This window comes from Chanodichthys erythropterus, chromosome 2 (assembly GCF_024489055.1).
Source record: "Chanodichthys erythropterus isolate Z2021 chromosome 2, ASM2448905v1, whole genome shotgun sequence".
NCBI lineage: Eukaryota > Metazoa > Chordata > Actinopteri > Cypriniformes > Xenocyprididae > Chanodichthys > Chanodichthys erythropterus.
Window position 1 is genome coordinate 21628801 of NC_090222.1, and position 16654 is coordinate 21645454.

At 38.2% G+C, this 16654-nt stretch overlaps 1 protein-coding gene across 1 annotated transcript in view; it reads right to left on the bottom strand.

Moving 5' to 3' along the window:
• Positions 1 to 10852: 10852 nt before the first annotated feature.
• Positions 10853 to 16654, bottom strand: part of emc2 (ER membrane protein complex subunit 2) — a 38168-nt gene continuing 32366 nt past the window's right edge. The window contains exon 12 of the mRNA XM_067404793.1: positions 10853 to 11563. Coding sequence (XP_067260894.1) covers positions 11477 to 11563 — 87 coding nt within the window. The 3' untranslated portion in view covers positions 10853 to 11476. The remainder of the gene's footprint in view (positions 11564 to 16654) is intronic.

Genomic DNA, 16654 nt, shown 5'->3' on the forward strand with positions numbered 1-16654 from the left:
TGCCTCTCTAAGACATACCTTTGATAGCCAATCATGTTACAGACTTAATTACTTAATTAGTTGCTAGATGTTCTCCCAGCTGAATCTTTTCAAAATGTCTTGCTTTTTCAGCCATTTGTTGTCCCCATGCCAACTTTTTTGAGATCTGTAGCAGGCATCAAATTTGAAATGAGCTCATTTAGTGGATAAAAGTGTAAAATTTCTCAGTTTAAACATTTATGATATCTATGTTCTATTGTGAATAAAATATTGGCTCATGTGATTTGAAGGTCTTTTAGTTTTCATTTTATTCAAATTAAAAAAAAAAACGTCCCAACATTCCATAACCCTCATGCCGTTGCAAACCCATAAGACTTTCGTTCATCTTTGGAACACAAATTAAGATATTTTTAATGAAATCTGAGAGCTTTCTGTTCCTCCATTGACAGCCTATGCAACTACCACTTTCAAGCCCCAGAAAGGTAGTAAAGACATCATAAAAAGTGATCCATGTGTATCCAACGCGTGCTCACAAGAGAACCACAATGTATGCGTGTTGTCGCAAGAGCAGACAATATTGCAGGACTGCGTTGTAGATTAATATTTTGTAAATAAGGTGGTAAATTGTTTTTTTTGTTTTTTTTAAATAAAGCACTTGTGTCGATTTCAAAAATTGAGGTAAAACCAAGGCTGTCAATTGAGGGACAGAAAGCTCTCAGATTTCATTAAAAAGATTGTGTTTCTGAAGATGAACGAATGACTAACTGGTTTGGAACAACATAAGGGTGAGTAATTAATGACAGAATTTTAATTTTTGGGTGAAATATCCCTTTCAGTGTCACATGATCCTTCAGAAATCATTCTAATATGCTGATTTGCTGCTCAAGAATGCATGTCTCATTAATGTTGTTCTGCTTAATATTTTTTTCAGGATTCTTTGATGAATAGAAAGTTCAATTTTCTTCTCTCTTTTTTTAAATCAATTTAAGCATTTTAGCATTTAAGCAAATTTTTGCATCCTTGCTAAATAAAAGTATTGATTTAATTTAAAAATGTTTAAAAATATACAAAATAAGAATTAATTTTTTTAAATAAATATCCTATTTAAAATTATGCATCTTAATTTAGTTTACTAAAATTATAATAACTGATGAACCCATCACAGTCAAATAAATTAATCTATAATAGCACATGCTCTGCTAGTGTGGGATGAGAGAGGGATACAACGAAAGGAAGTGGAGGTAACACAAAGCAGAACGACTGATCTGTATGGATGTAGATTTCTTTCTTCGGTTAAATCAGTGATATTAAAGTGGCCGGAAGAAAGAGATTTACTGCAAAAATAGCACATTCCAGACATAAGCTTAAAAAAAATGGAGAAAAATCCACTGGGATGCATTTCAAACATAAGCCTAATAGCTGGCAAAGAAACAGTTGTTTAGATGGGATTACATGACTCTGTGACAAATATGGGATATCCACAATATCACAACAGGCCACATCAAACAGTTCAATCTCTGACCTGGCTCACGCTGAAAGGAAGTGTTTGTCAACACAAACAGACTGTGAACTGTTTATGTAAAAGTCATCATGGTTCAACTGTCACACTGATCCCTGTATGCCTTACAGATGTGCACGAGAATCCGTCTTGCCAAGCAGAATCGAACAAAGACAAGAGGGTGCTGAGGCCGTTCAGATCATATATCTAGGTTTTTTGAAGCCTTCCATGTTTCCCAATTATTATTTTTTAAATTAGCAGTGGCCAATTACCTCCACTTGTGTGGAGAACCTAAACATCTTCCATGAGGAAAACTAAACAGCCTACTGGTAAATCAAACCATGCGTGTCCACAAATCATTTCGGCACATGTGGATGTCATAAATAATGCTGTTGTTGGGTTGAGTGCAGAGAAGACACTGGAAAAAAAAAAAGAAGAAAAGGAAAAATGTTGAAACGTAATAAAATTATACAAGTGGCCTCTTCGTTTTCTGAGAGGTAACCACCACTGTATGAGGTTATTTTCAACCAGGATGTTACAATCCCCAAACCTTCATCCAAACGACATGCTCTCTTCACCACAAGGGGCAAGAAAATTTGTTCCAAATAATTTAATTTTATTATGATTGCTTTTTTTTATTAACCGCAACATTTGACATAATACCAAAAGAATTGTGTCAAAAGACAAATACTGAAGTTTGTATGTGTGTGTGTGTGTGTGTATGTATATATATATATATATATATATATATATATATATATATATATATATATATATATATATATATATATATATATATATATACATTATACTCACCGGACACTAAATGCCTTGATGGGTCAGGGCTGTTTTGGCAGCAAATGGGGGAGCAGCACAATATTAGGAAAGTGGTCATAATGTTATGCCTGATCGGTGCATATATAATCAGCTAACACCAAATTATTTTTATTGTTGGTGTTTTATTCAGTTTTAATATCTGAAAGTTAGTGAGAAGAGAAAAAAAAAACTGGCAATTGGACATTGACAAAAACGGACATCAGTTATACTCATCTTTGGTAGCTCCTTTGAAGGCATCCTGAGTAAAACAACTCTATATTTAACGAAGCACAAAAGACCTTGAACAGAAATGATGAAATCTGTTAGAATACCCCCATAATCCCTCCCATTCAGCAACCTGTCATTCATCACATCAATTAGCAAATGACAACAATCCAATCAATCATCGATGGACATAATCAAGTTTCGCCCTACATTTTTCCTTGTTTGAGAAGCATTTCACTCGGATATACATCACAATAAGTAAAATAAGACAATCACAACTTCCATTTTATGCCAACTTTAAAAGGTTAGTTCACCCAAAATGAAAATTCTGTCATTTATTACTTACCCTCATGCCGTTCCACATCCGTAAGACTTTTGTTCATCTTCAGAACACATATTAAGATATTTTAGTTGAAATCCGATGACTCACTGAGGCCTCCATAGGGAGCAATGACATTTCCTCTCTCAAGATCCATAAAGGTACTAAAACATGTTTAAATCAGGTCATGTGAGTACAGTGGCTCAATATTAATATTATAAAGCGATGAAAATATTTTTGGTATGCCAAAAAAACAAAATAACTTATATAGTGATGCCGATTTCAAAACACTGCTTCAGGAAGCTTTGGAGCGTTATGAATCAGCGTGTCGAATCAGCTGTTCGGAGCGCCAAAGTCACGTGATTTCAGCAGTTTGGCGGTTTGACACACGATCCGAATCATGATTCGATACACTGATTCATTATGCTCCGAAGCTTCCTGAAGCAGTGTTTTGAAATCGTGAAGTCGTCATTTTTTTTTTTTTGCCGCACCAAAAATATTATTGTCACTTTATAATATTAATATTGAACCACTGTACTCACATGAACTGATTTAAATCTGTTTTTAGTACATTAATGGATCTTGAGAGAGGAAATGTCATTGCTGGCTATGGAGGCCTCAGTGAGTCATCGGATTTCAACAAAAATATCTTAATTTGTGTTCCGAAGATTAATGAAGGTCTTACGGGTGTGGAACGACATGAGGGTGAGTAATAAATCACAGAATTTTCATTTTTGGGTGAACTAACCCCCTTAAGTTTCACAACATCATGACTTTACAAATTCAATGTACTAGTCCTTGTTCAGAAGTGCTCAAATATCAACCCAGTTTCTTTTAAATACAATTTTGTTTTCCAGGACTGCCAAAACACTGACCCTTGGTAGCTGAACTTTTTGAAACACTAATGTGTGCAAATGAAACCGGACATGCAAAAAAGTACAGCCAATACTTAAGAAAGTTATAATTGTCACCATGCCTTTAAAGGGGTTGAGATTCAATGTTTTCAGGAGCAAAATTATACTGCTGAGTCACAGCTAAATGTGTGGAGGCATGAGTGTGCACATACACGGAGACAGCTAGACGTAGACTTGTGTTATTCACAAGATATCCTAACCAAGAAAAGGAAGTGTCAGCATCAAAGGAGGTAAATGTAGTGAAATTCCTTTCACCTCCAATAGCTGCCATTATGAATTCTACCTGGCACATGTCTAAGACTCCTTTGTCCTTGAGCTGAAAGGCATCATTGTTGTGAAAGAAGAAATGAGGAGCAGAGTGAAATGCTTGTGAAGAAGTTAGTGCGAGAACAGAGCTGGTGTTTTCTGAAACTCAACACGAACATCTTCTCATATCAACTCAACGTGCCTCAACCTGAACGCTATTCACAAAACTAAGAGGGTCTCGGTGAGTTTTTCTTGCAAATGCGGATATCTAGTTCCTGTTTGTCGATTACATGGACTGTGAGATTTATACAGCGACTTTTCAGGGTCACAGCGTATACAGGATCGCCTTTTTTAAAAATAGACAATTTTCACGACGCAGTCTCTTGAGGTTTGTCTTGCAAATGGCATCTATCTAAACAACATTCTAATGAGAACATTTCAACTCTGTATCATCTGCACCACGACTGACCAATCAGAATCAAATATTCCTTAGAGTAATGTAATAAATAGAATTAAAAACTTGAATATGCGACATACTTTTTAAGAGGGTAAAACCCTTGATTGGAGGCATCAGATGCCTCAAATCCCCTATTAATTTTCACTCTGCAGTAGCAGTAGTTCTTTTTATTGGCTACAAGGCCTCGCATGGGATGAGACGCTTGCATTTGAGCCCAGAAGATAATTTACTAAGAGGGCTGATGTCTCAAAGGACCAGTCCTGATGGGAAAAGCTGTCTAAAAATTGGGATTCGAAATTTGGAGTCTTTCTGTCCCCCTCCCATAGTTTGACACATGCCATGTGATGTGATATAGTGCAGGACTTGTTATGACAGCACAGAAAAAGAGCATGCACTCAACCAGTTTCCACCAGCTGAATGCAAGCAACTTGCTTCAGAAGTACAGTTAAATAAAGAGATCATGCATAATTTACAACTTCTGAGGTAAAACTGCGTTGTAAAAAACAAGACACGTCTGGCAGAATATATAAGTTGGGCTTTGTACGCAAGGTGAAGGAATAAACCTCATGTTACATGTTGAATGTAAATATTGCAAAGCAGTTTGATTTCTCTGCATATTTCTGTGGTGGACTCTGGCTTGTAGAACAAATCGTAGAATTTTTATTTCCATCACATTATAACTGTATTATTTCTTTTTGAGGCAAAACCACTGTGTATAATCTGCCAATTGTTGGGGAGAGCATTCCACTTTGGGCTAATACATGTTTCATGAATATAAACAATAAGATTAGCATTGGCTCTGCTAAACGACACTTTTTTTAATATCCGAATTCCCCGTTCCAAATGTGTTTTTACATTGAAATACTGCAATCTGAACAGCCTTGCTTCACCGATATTAACTGAAAAAATGTTTCATTGAAACTTGATTTAGCAATGCATCATGTCCTGCAGATACTAAAACGACAAAAGCAAATAACCTTTGACGAAAATGGATTTGAGAGACTTGCATTTTGATAAATTAGATGGTGTATTTATATAACGCTGGCATTTGAAAAGCAGCACGCATGTGCCTGTCTTCACCAGAGCGGAAAACTGCGTTTTGCGATAGTCATTCTAAATCAATAATGACTGAAAATAACTATTTTACCCAGTAGTCAATATGCTCTGGTATTGCATAAATGCTTGGACAGTTCAGTAAATGAAGGGTAAATTCATAGAACAACCTTCTGCTCAGGAAAAAAAACCAAGGGCCTGTTTTTCATGGCTAGCCCTGTACTTGAAGGATCATTAAATACGAAAACACATTGTTCCTGGAAATCGTGCATTTCACTTTAAACAACACAAGCATCCAAAAGACAGATATCAGAAATGTTGAGTGAGTCCACATACTGTAGGTTCCTATGCATTAAGAAATTGGCCAGATAGCAAAACATACTGTGTTTTATGAAACTTAAAGCTGTGAGGCACAATATTTGACTGTACGTAATCACACGACCTTACTGGCACCGATTTTTGTCATCAATACATTTTCAAATAGAAACTTGCTTTTGATCTGTGGCTTTATAAAGCTCATGAAAAGTCTTCTGATGGATATTGACGTCTTGCTGTCTATGTGGAGAGTTTCCATGTCGGATATCAAAGGACCTAGTGGACTCACTCCAGCCAGAGAGAAAGAAAGGATGGAGGCCCACAGGAACTGCTGTGGTCTTAGAACATCATCTTGTCTATATTTATTTTTCTGTAAAGGAAATATACTCACATATCCAAAAAATAAATACATTTATAAATAAAAACAAACACTTTGTCCAGATGGCAGGGAAGAAAGGTTAAGGATCTTTCTAAACTGATGCTGTCCACCCTGAATCCACCCATTTGATATAGTGGATACATTTCTACAAAATATTTTACAAAACCAACATTTCTGTCATGACAAATCTCAGAGTGTTTGGCATGGTAATGGATATGACAATGTTGATATGTTTGGTCTTGGCAGAATAGATCAGCTACTCTGCTGCAGAGCAAGTACGGGACTCGCTACTGCTGTGAGCAAGTAAGACACGCTGCTGCTGTACAATATATTATACATATATTAACCGCAGCAGATCTAGGTGGAGGATTTCTGAAACAGCAAAGGCTGACTAAGTACATGAAGGTTGAGCAGCGAGTTCATTGGCTGCTGATACAACAGGAACCAATCAGCTATGCCCTATCCTGATGTGATTGCAAGCAGATTGATTTAAGGGCCTACCAGCCTGTGCTATCTACAGTTTTATGGCAGAACTTTGTATTTGCTTACAGCTTTGGTGTTGAAAATTAACTTTCTTTGAGATTCAGAGCATTCTTTGCGTCTTCTAATTCATATAAAAGTTCTCTTTGTAGTGAGCATCGACCTGTATTACTTGCATACCTACATACTGTACAATACTCTATTTTATGCATTTAAAAAATACAAACTGAATGGATTTATGATACTCTGTTGATGATTCTTGAACATGCATTGTTCCAATATGGACTGGAAATTTTACTTAACCACTGCAGTCTTATTTTATCACAGAATGCTATCCCTATTGGACTCCAAAAATTCAATCATTAAAAAAGAATCATTAAAGACCAGGAATCAGAACTTTATTGTTAAATTGATTCCCAATCCTACACAACACACAAACACCAAGTCGGTGATTCTGTTCCTCCATGATTAATTGTATTCCCAGAAATGAAACTGAAGACGACACACACCTCACTTTGAGGCAAAAACATTGTTTCTTCAATGCATGGTGCATTGTGACGTGACTAGCCAGGGTTAACGTGTCTCATTCATCTTCAGTCTTCCCAGCCTCATCCCTAAACTAGAGAGAGACAGATGTGCCGAGGGGGAAGCCCCCTGCTTCAATTCAATTCTCTTGCCAATTCCAGCAACCCTGGGAATTCTATGGGGAGCCATGGGGATACTCCCTCTTTCCTCACCTTCTTAGGCTCCCTCTGATCATTGCATTTCTTTTCGAAAAATAGCACAAAGAGAAGTCACTTTCTACACATGGAGATTTATCTCCATTCATCGTCTGCGGTGCTGAGTGTATGGATTACAGATGATTAATACCTTCACTGACTCATCACCTGGGGAGTATCCACAGGGGCTTAAGTGTGTAATGCACAGCAGACATCCAAGTGACTCCTTCCCACCTCAATCCACCCTCATTTCACATGCATTACTATGGAAGCCTGTTTCTGCCTCAGAGTGTAACAAAGTCACACTGTGAGATACAAGACTTTAGTTGCGTCCCAAATGACGCACTATACACTATGTACTAGTGCACTATGCACTCATCCATGTAGTGCGTGAATTGTATAAGGTTATTTTGTCATTTAACAATGGAGTCCGATCCTCCCTTCCCCTCCACTACGTAATTAAACTTGTGACAGTTGAGTGCACGAAGTGTCCAACATTCCACACTTCGTTTTTCCGTTAAATAAGTGCATCATCCGGGTATTTAAAGTGCACTTTTTCGTTTTGGAATTTTCTGTGTGAACGCACTACTCGCACTATTTATACTTAAAAACGTCATAGAATAGTGCACAAGTACGCAAATTGGGACGCACCTTTTGTTTCTCATAATCAACTTTTGTATCTTACAAAATTGCAACTGCACAATGTAAAGTCCCAATTACGATAACTACAAATATTAATTGTGAGATATTATGTAACAATTTGGAGAAACAAAATTGAAATTGATATATCATAAGTCAGTCCGCTAGATATTAAATATTGTGAGATTTAAAGTTGCGATTATGAGACAAAACATCACAATTGCCAGATATAATGTAACAACTGAGGAAATAAAATATTTGACAGTCAAATTGCAAGGTAAGTCACATTGTGAAGCGGAAAATCAAAATTATGAAAAATTGTGAGATAAAAAGTAACAAATACAAAGTCTCAATTGCGAGACAGTCATATTGTGAAATATTGGCATTTATGAGAAAGTCATAATGCAAGATATAAAGCCATATTTTGAAATATTAAGTCACATTGTGAGATTGCAATGTCACATTGTGAGATATCACAATTATGAGACAAAAAGTCACAATTGCCAGATACAAAGTAACAATTATGAGGAAATAAAGTTGCAAATATGTGGCAGTCAAATTGCAAGTTAAGTCTCATTGTGAAACAATATCACAATTATGAAAAATTGCAAGATAAAATGTAACAAGAGGAACAAAGTCGCAATTGCGAGACAGTCATATTGTTAAATGTTGGCATTTGAGAATTACGAGGTTTATGAGATAGTCATAATACAAGACAGTCATATTGCAAGATGTGGTCATATTATGAGATTGCAAAATACGTCACATTGTGAAATGTAAACTCTCAGTTACGATAAACAAATTTGCATTTGTAAGACATGAAGAAATTACTTTATGCAGAAAACTATTTACTCTAGGCAGAAAAGGCTTCCATATATTACAGATCAATGGACCAATTCACAAGTTTGCTGTCCAGGTGTGCGTCTAAGGTTGAGCTATGTCATAACCTAAAGGAATTAGAAACAACACGGGCAACTAATCCACAGTGCTTTGTCTTTGACCTCAATGGCATAGCATTTAAATGCTCCAGCTGTTGGACCTTTCTGGCATGAATGGGAGTCTGGTTCAGCTGATTTTCCATCTTCCTAAGAGGCACCGCAGAAATTAGAGCTGTGATTACTGGAACACTAAATCAGATGCAGCCGTTTTCACTCTGTTTTCGTGTTGATGTTCAACGACACTGTATACACACATTCCCGTAAACTGCATTAGCAGCTACCTGTACAAGCGTTGCATGTAAAATTAGTATGTCTCATGTTGCACTGTAGCACCTTGGCAAATTCTTTTCAAATGTTAGATGGATGACTCTTCCAACTTCCTCTTTTTAAAAACTTTTTTTCTTGTCATGAAAAGATTCCTAAACTTGGAAGAAAAAAAAAAAAAAAGAAGAAAAGAAAAACATCCTCCTGTCTACAGATGGCACTATTGCGTTAAGTTGAAGGCCAGTTTCAAGTCTTGCACATCACTCACACATCAAAGTGATTGACATGTTCTTTTACAGACCACTTACAAGCCTTTAATGACCTTTACAAGAGAGGGCATTGACTTCTTCCATTTCTAGTTGCCTGGGAGACAAGGATCCACATGTAAATGATATTCTCTCTCAAATGAACCATCCTTGATGGTTCCTCAAAAAGCTACACTTCAATGCAGCGGTTCCTGTAAAAATAACCGCTCTGTCAGTCTCCCTCCGCGGTCCCCAGGCTTTCGACGGTTCTGCAAGCTTGGAATGCAAAATCAAACGCAGACACATCCACTGACCAAAGTATTAAAACTGATGAGTAAATGACTTTCACCGCTCCCACTTCAGGCTTTCAAGCCCCTTAACAAGTCAGTCAGTCCATGAGGAAAAAAAAAAAAAAAAAAGAGGCAATAAAGTCAACGCTCAACTTTTCCACCGGACTGCATGTGAAATTATGAGACAATTGCCACGACTTAATAAACAAAAGAGATGGAAGTAACAGCTGACCCGGCACGGGTGAGAGAGAAAATAATGCTCCTATAGTCCTGAAAGCGATGTGACCGTTACAAATGAGTGCAGTAGGAAACCAGACCTCCTTTTCACAACATCTCTCAATCTTTCCCTCTCTCCCACTTGAGAAAAACCCAGATTTATGCATTGAAAGTGCTTTTGTTTTAATTACCGGCGGAGCTTTCCTGACGGTCTTGCTGTAATTGAGGGGCACGAGTCCCAGTCGGATCATTGGGAGCGAAAGACTGCCTGCTGCTCAGCCTTCTTTTAATGGGAATTTCTGTTGCTCCTAAGTATTTCAGCAGATCCCTGCAGCCGCCCATGGGGTAGCGTGAAGCTGGGGCTCTATCGGTTCTTGAAGCCTTCTGAGGGCACATTATTATGACCATAGTAATGGCGATTATTATCCTCTTTACTGCCATTATCATTCAGTGGTCCAAGGGTGGTCAGAATGGGCTTCTAACCGCTCATTAGCTTATGTGAGTAGCTGATCTTCCAGCTGGGTTATTGAAAACGACTAGCCAATGCATTTCTAGAAACAGGGCAAGACAGAACAAATGATCCTTGGATATCAATGCACAAAGATAATTGACCAATGAAGACCTACAAAAACTTGATATGGTTAGTAAAAAATGCAGTCCTTCATTTTGTTAACAAAGAAACAGATTCTTAGCTGATCTTCCAGCTTGGCGATGAAAAACGACCAGCCAAAACTTTCCTGGAAAACAAGGCGAGAAGAAGAAATGATCTTTGGATATCAATGCACAAAACAGATAATTGACCAATTAAGACATACCAAAACTTGATATGGTTAGTCAAAAATGCAGTCCTTTATTTTGTTAAGAAAGGAACAGATCCTTAGCCAATCTTCCAGCTGGCTGATTGAAAACGACTAGCCAAAAATTCCTAAAAAATGGTACTACAGAAGAAATTATCCTTGAATACCAATGCATGAAGCAGATAATGGTCAATAAAAACCCACCAAAACTTTGCTATGGTTAGTCAAAAAATGCAGTCCTTTATTTAGCTAAGAAAGAACCAGATCAGTCATGACATCAGTTTCTAGCACATACAGTAAGCACATTTCCATCTTCTCACAGTTTACTCTCCAATCAAACCCTTATAAACTACAAGAACTGACCGAACTAGAAACATTACACAGATTTTCCTTTTTACGCTCACTTCCGTTGCAGACGCATTTGATTCCACCACTCGTCCCAATGATAAGCTCTTAATAATAAATAAAGGAGTGCTGACGGTTGAATCAAGAAATGTGGAATGGTTCAGGGTGTCTGAAGACTACCCGGAGACCTCGAAACAATACAAAGATGGATGAACTGATATAGAGGTGGTTGGTTTGGGTGGTCTGGTCTGTGGGTGGTGGTGGAGTACTCTAGTGAACAGGGAGAGCTGCCATGGTGTTGTGGTGACAGAGGTTGTGGGAAGGGGGGGACAGAGCTGAGGTTTAAGACATGGTGATCTGCATGGACTCCAACATTTCCTCCACTGCCTTCACCGAGCATTTGTTCTCCTTCTTCCCACGGCCTGCCATCTAGGAGAAACAGAGAGAGAGGGGTTGATGAAAGGACATCATTCCATTTACAATGTTTTTGGAAGTATTACGTTTTAACACAAACATTCTGGAGCGTCAGACTCCATAACATGCTAACGCTAAAAGACAAGTATTTGTGCACGATTCCCATATCTTAGAGGGGATGCATTCATAAAACACTTCAGACCGTTACTAAAAGGGTGAAGGGTACGTAAAGACCACTGTTACAAATCTTTGAATATATGAGAATAACCTATTTTTGAAGGGGTCCCAGTGATAGTAACCTATATTTAATTTAAATACCCTACACATAATTACCATAATATAATCATGACAATTGGTACAGTGACAACTATAAAAAAAATTACATTTTTATATAAAATTGATAACTTATGTTGCTCTGCATACCTTTTTTTCTACCAATCAAATGCTTTCTTAATCAACTTGCTAACTTAACATAATGCTGACTTAATGAACTTGCAACTTTATTTTCAGAGATGCTAATTTTAGCTGCATTGAAAACTGACTTGATGGCTCAAAAACATTTTGAATAGTGATGACGTCTCTGCCCGCACTAGTAGAGTAATTGAGATGCCGCCGCAGGTCTCTCTTCCTCTCTCCTTGTTCACCCTATGCGAGTAAAAGGATTGGAGGGATACTACGGCCTAATGAGTCACCAACTAACACGCTCACTCACAAAGACCCATTAGCCGACGGACCCCATGGCCAAACATACTTACTCACGCTCTTGCCCCATCTGCTGTGACTCATCTGCTAAGAGTCCCTCTGCCCTGCGCAAACTGGACAAATTGAGCATATCGGCCAAAGCTCACTTCTCAATCCTCCCCTCTAGCAATTGACATAATAAACCAATCCACTATCCATTAAAGGCTGTGCTCTCTGTTTCTCCTCATTAGTCACATCTGACATCTGCAGCATATCCTGATCACCACAGCAGCTCCAACAGAGGAACCAATGAAAGGTGTTTAAGAGGTCAAGGTTTGTCTGGTTAGCATAGCCTAGGGGTGCCCAATCCTGCTCCTGGAGATCTACCTTCCTGCAAAGTTTAGCTCCAACCCTGATCAAACACAACTGACATTTAAGTAAGATCTACAGGAGCCCTTGATAATTACAGACAGGTGTGTTGGATTAGGGTTGGATCTGAACTCTGCAAGTAGGCAGATCTCCGGGAACAGGATTGGGCACCCCTGGCATTGCCCCATTAATCCTGGCTGATAGATGCGGGAACTACACCAAAATGAGCATCATGATGAGCATCACTAACATTGTTTTTTGAAGAAAAAATATCTTGTTTCAAAAAAATCCAATCATTGTCAATAATGTTTGGAAACTCAAGCCTTTGTATGAGCTGAAGTAAACTGAAGCGCTTTGCTAGCAGGCTAACTCATCCAAACGAATCTTATACAAATGAGATTTATCAGATATGAAAAGTAAATTCATTCCTGTGATGGCAAAGCTGAATTTTCAGCAGCCATTACTCCAGTCTTAGATTTCACATGATCCATCAGAAATCATTTCTAATATGCTTATTTGATGCTCAAGAAACATTTCTTATTATTATCAATGTTGATGTAACGCCAGGTGAACTCAGAAACAAAAGAGAGCTGGATCCAAATGCAGTGTGTTTAAAGGGTTAGCTCACCCCAAAATGAAAATTCTGTCATTTATTACTTACCCTCAGGCCGTTCCACACCAGTAAGACCTTCATTCATCTTCAGAACACAAATTAAGATATTTTAGTTGAAATCCGATGGCTCAGTGAGGCCTCCATAGGGAGCAATGACATTTCCTCTCTCAAGATCCATTAATGTACTAAAAACAAATTTAAATCAGTTCATGTGAGTACAGTGGTTCAATATTAATATTATAAAGTGACGAGAATATTTTTGGTGCGCCCAAAAAAACAAAAACAAAATAACGACTTATTTAGTGATGGCCGATTTCAAAACACTGCTTCATGAAGCATTGGATCACAAATGAATCAGTATATCGAATCATGATTCAGATCGCGTGTAAAACTGCCAACGGCTGAAATCATGTGACTTTGGCGCTCTGAACAGCAGATTCGATACACTGATTCATTTGTGCTCCGATGCCTCCTGAAGCATTGTTTTGAAATCGGCCATCACTAAATAAGTCGTTATTTTGTTTTTTTGGCGCTCCAAAAATATTCTCATCACTTCATAATATTAATATTGAACCACTGTACTCACATGAACTGATTTAGATGTGTTTTTAGTACCTTTATGGATCTTGAGAGAGGAAATGTCATTGCTCCCTATGAAGGCCTCACAGAGCCATCGGATTTCAACTAAAATATCTTAATCTGTGTTCCGAAGATGAACGAATGTCTTACGGGTGTGAAACGGCATGAGGGTAAGTAATAAACGACAGAATTTTCATTTTTGGGTGAACTAACCCTTTAATAAATGAAAATAAAGGTACAGAACACCAGAAAACCAAGGAAGAGAACTGATGACACAGTCGATACATCCATTTATGGAAAAGACCTAACAATGAACAGGAAACTCTGGGCTTTAAATATACAAGGGGTAATTAGAAAATAAGATAGACCTGGGAACAATCAACAAGAAAACTACAAACTGACTATGAAATGGCAATAGCACCAGACAAGAAATAACTTAAAGGTCCACTGAAGTGCCTTGAAACATGCAGCATTATTCATTGTGTTGATGTAATTTCCACTGAAACAGGAAAACAAGGTGGGACGTATCAAACAGCTCCTTTCCTTTTTAAAATAGCATTTAGCTTATATCACAGCTTGGCCAGAGGCATTGAGCTCAGTAAAGCTGCAGTTTCCTCCTAATCTCTAACTGTTTCTCCTCTTAATCTCCTCCATATCACTTTAAAATACAGCATTCTGTGCAGAATTCAAATGGGTCTGATACGTTTTCTGGTCTGTGCCAACTCACGCATATGATTCGCTCTGAGCTATCGTGTCTCTGGACCAGAGCAGACTGTGTGCACGCTACGGCGGTTCATGTGACAATTACGTGAAATCAAGACTTCATTCGCCCCAATGGAAAGCATATTTACACTGTCTGAACTGTTCCCTATCCCCTATAGAGTGTACTATGTAGAAAATAGTAAATGTTTGAACAAGTGATTGATTTTTAGCCACAGCTTCAGTGTATTTGGGGGTGGGATGCTGTAGATTCTAGAGAGCATTTGATTGGACAGAAAATCTGACGAGAAACTGAAGTGCTGCGTGATGTCATCAAAATCATTGATCCATATTGGCGGAAGTGAGAGACTAAATTTTGAATGTTTATATCTTCTGAAGGTGAATTTTGTCATTGTTTTGAAGCCCACTAGCTTACAGATAACAGTAAGACTAACATATTCATACTAAAAGCCAAAAACTTTAATTTTGATTTCATGGGGACTTAAGTCTACAAACAAGACAGGTAACATAACAGTTGCACTGACTAATATTTTTGTGAAACCATTTTTTTTTTTTTTTTTTTACATTTGGTGATTTCAATTTAAAAGGATATTTCCCTAAAGAGAAAGAAACTATGTCTAAAAATGGGCCCAGCTGATTAGTTTTGGTGGTTCCCACAAACAAAAGATGTCAGATTTCAACTTATACCAGCCTAACAACTGCCATTGAGATAAATGGAAATGCTAACAGACGGCTTTCTTCAGGTATTCTAGACCTCCTTGGAGGAAACATCTGCATCGCAATGGGCTGTGGGTGCGCTTGTAGAAAGAAGGAGCCAGCAATCCCAGTGAACTCATTGGGTAAACAGAAAAAAAAGCACACAAAGCATGGCCGAGAGAGCATGGCAGTGCCGTTTCTGGGCTTGGCAGTGCATATCTGTGTCCTTGCAGTAATTCATGGGTCCCGCTGGATATGTACATATACAGAGAGACAAATGTTATTTTCTTACTGGGAAACATTGCTAGATTAATAGAGATGATATGTGGTCTAAGTGCCAGGCGGCCGTTCCCAGTATTCACACAAAATCCCCACATTATTGTGCAAGTGAGCTGTGTGGTTTCTTCTGAATGTTGGATTCCATCACGTTTTAGACGAGTGCAAAAGTCAAGGGCATCTACAAATGGCACAGAGGACTACTTGATGTTCAGCAGTCCATGCATATCAAAGCAATTCCACATGTACACATGCTGACTCAATGCCAGCGTTTCCATGTTTGCATTGATCGTGGCTAACACGCGACCCGGTAATTGCGAGTACTCACTCATGAAATTAAGCGATATGTGTGTGCCATTTGTTTCTGAGTGTTAGATAATGGACCGACCCTGACTATCGTTCAGTTTGCTGTGAGTGAGGTCTATGGCATTACGCATCAGAAGCCCTGTGTTGCACCCTAATCCATCAGCGAGGTGAGTCATCCGTCTGTATGACTATTATGAAACGTGGACTGACTCAGGACTTGACAGCCGCTGTGGCTGAGTGATATCAGCAATGAATTATTAGCTCTATATTGAAAGAGAGAAGGATAAAGTTAATGTATTTATGCCCAAAGTCAAAGACAGAAAGCACTAAGTGGAAAAAGGAGTGATTTGAGTAGAGAATGTGCCATCAAATTCAATTCCAACAGTTGTCTGAGGACATCAACCGTGGCCAAAAAGTGACTTGCCTCTACCATCAAATGAAGGTATGCTAAACATCAGAGATTGGAGGCACCGTTAACCTCCAGAAGACCTCATCAATCAAAGCTACTCCGCTAAAGGGTGACTCAACTTCTCTTTGAAAGACCTCAGAAGTTCTTCAAAGCAAGGAGTACAACAGGTAATGTTGACCTCTTAATACAACTAAGGTGCTTTCAGGTATAGTGAATGAGGTTAAGGATAAATGGCTTATTCTGAACAGCCTTCGGTTAATTCTTTCCTGCATATTCAGTCTCATTAGAGGACACACATGATTCTCACACAGTATTTCACATTTTCAGTCTTCTCAACATCAACATCAACAACATCAAAACCAACATCAAAAGTCTGACTCATCTTGTATGTCAGGAAAAAGAAAAAAAAAGTATCGTATGTAATACCTCCCAAGAACCAAGTGTCAACAGCAGATAT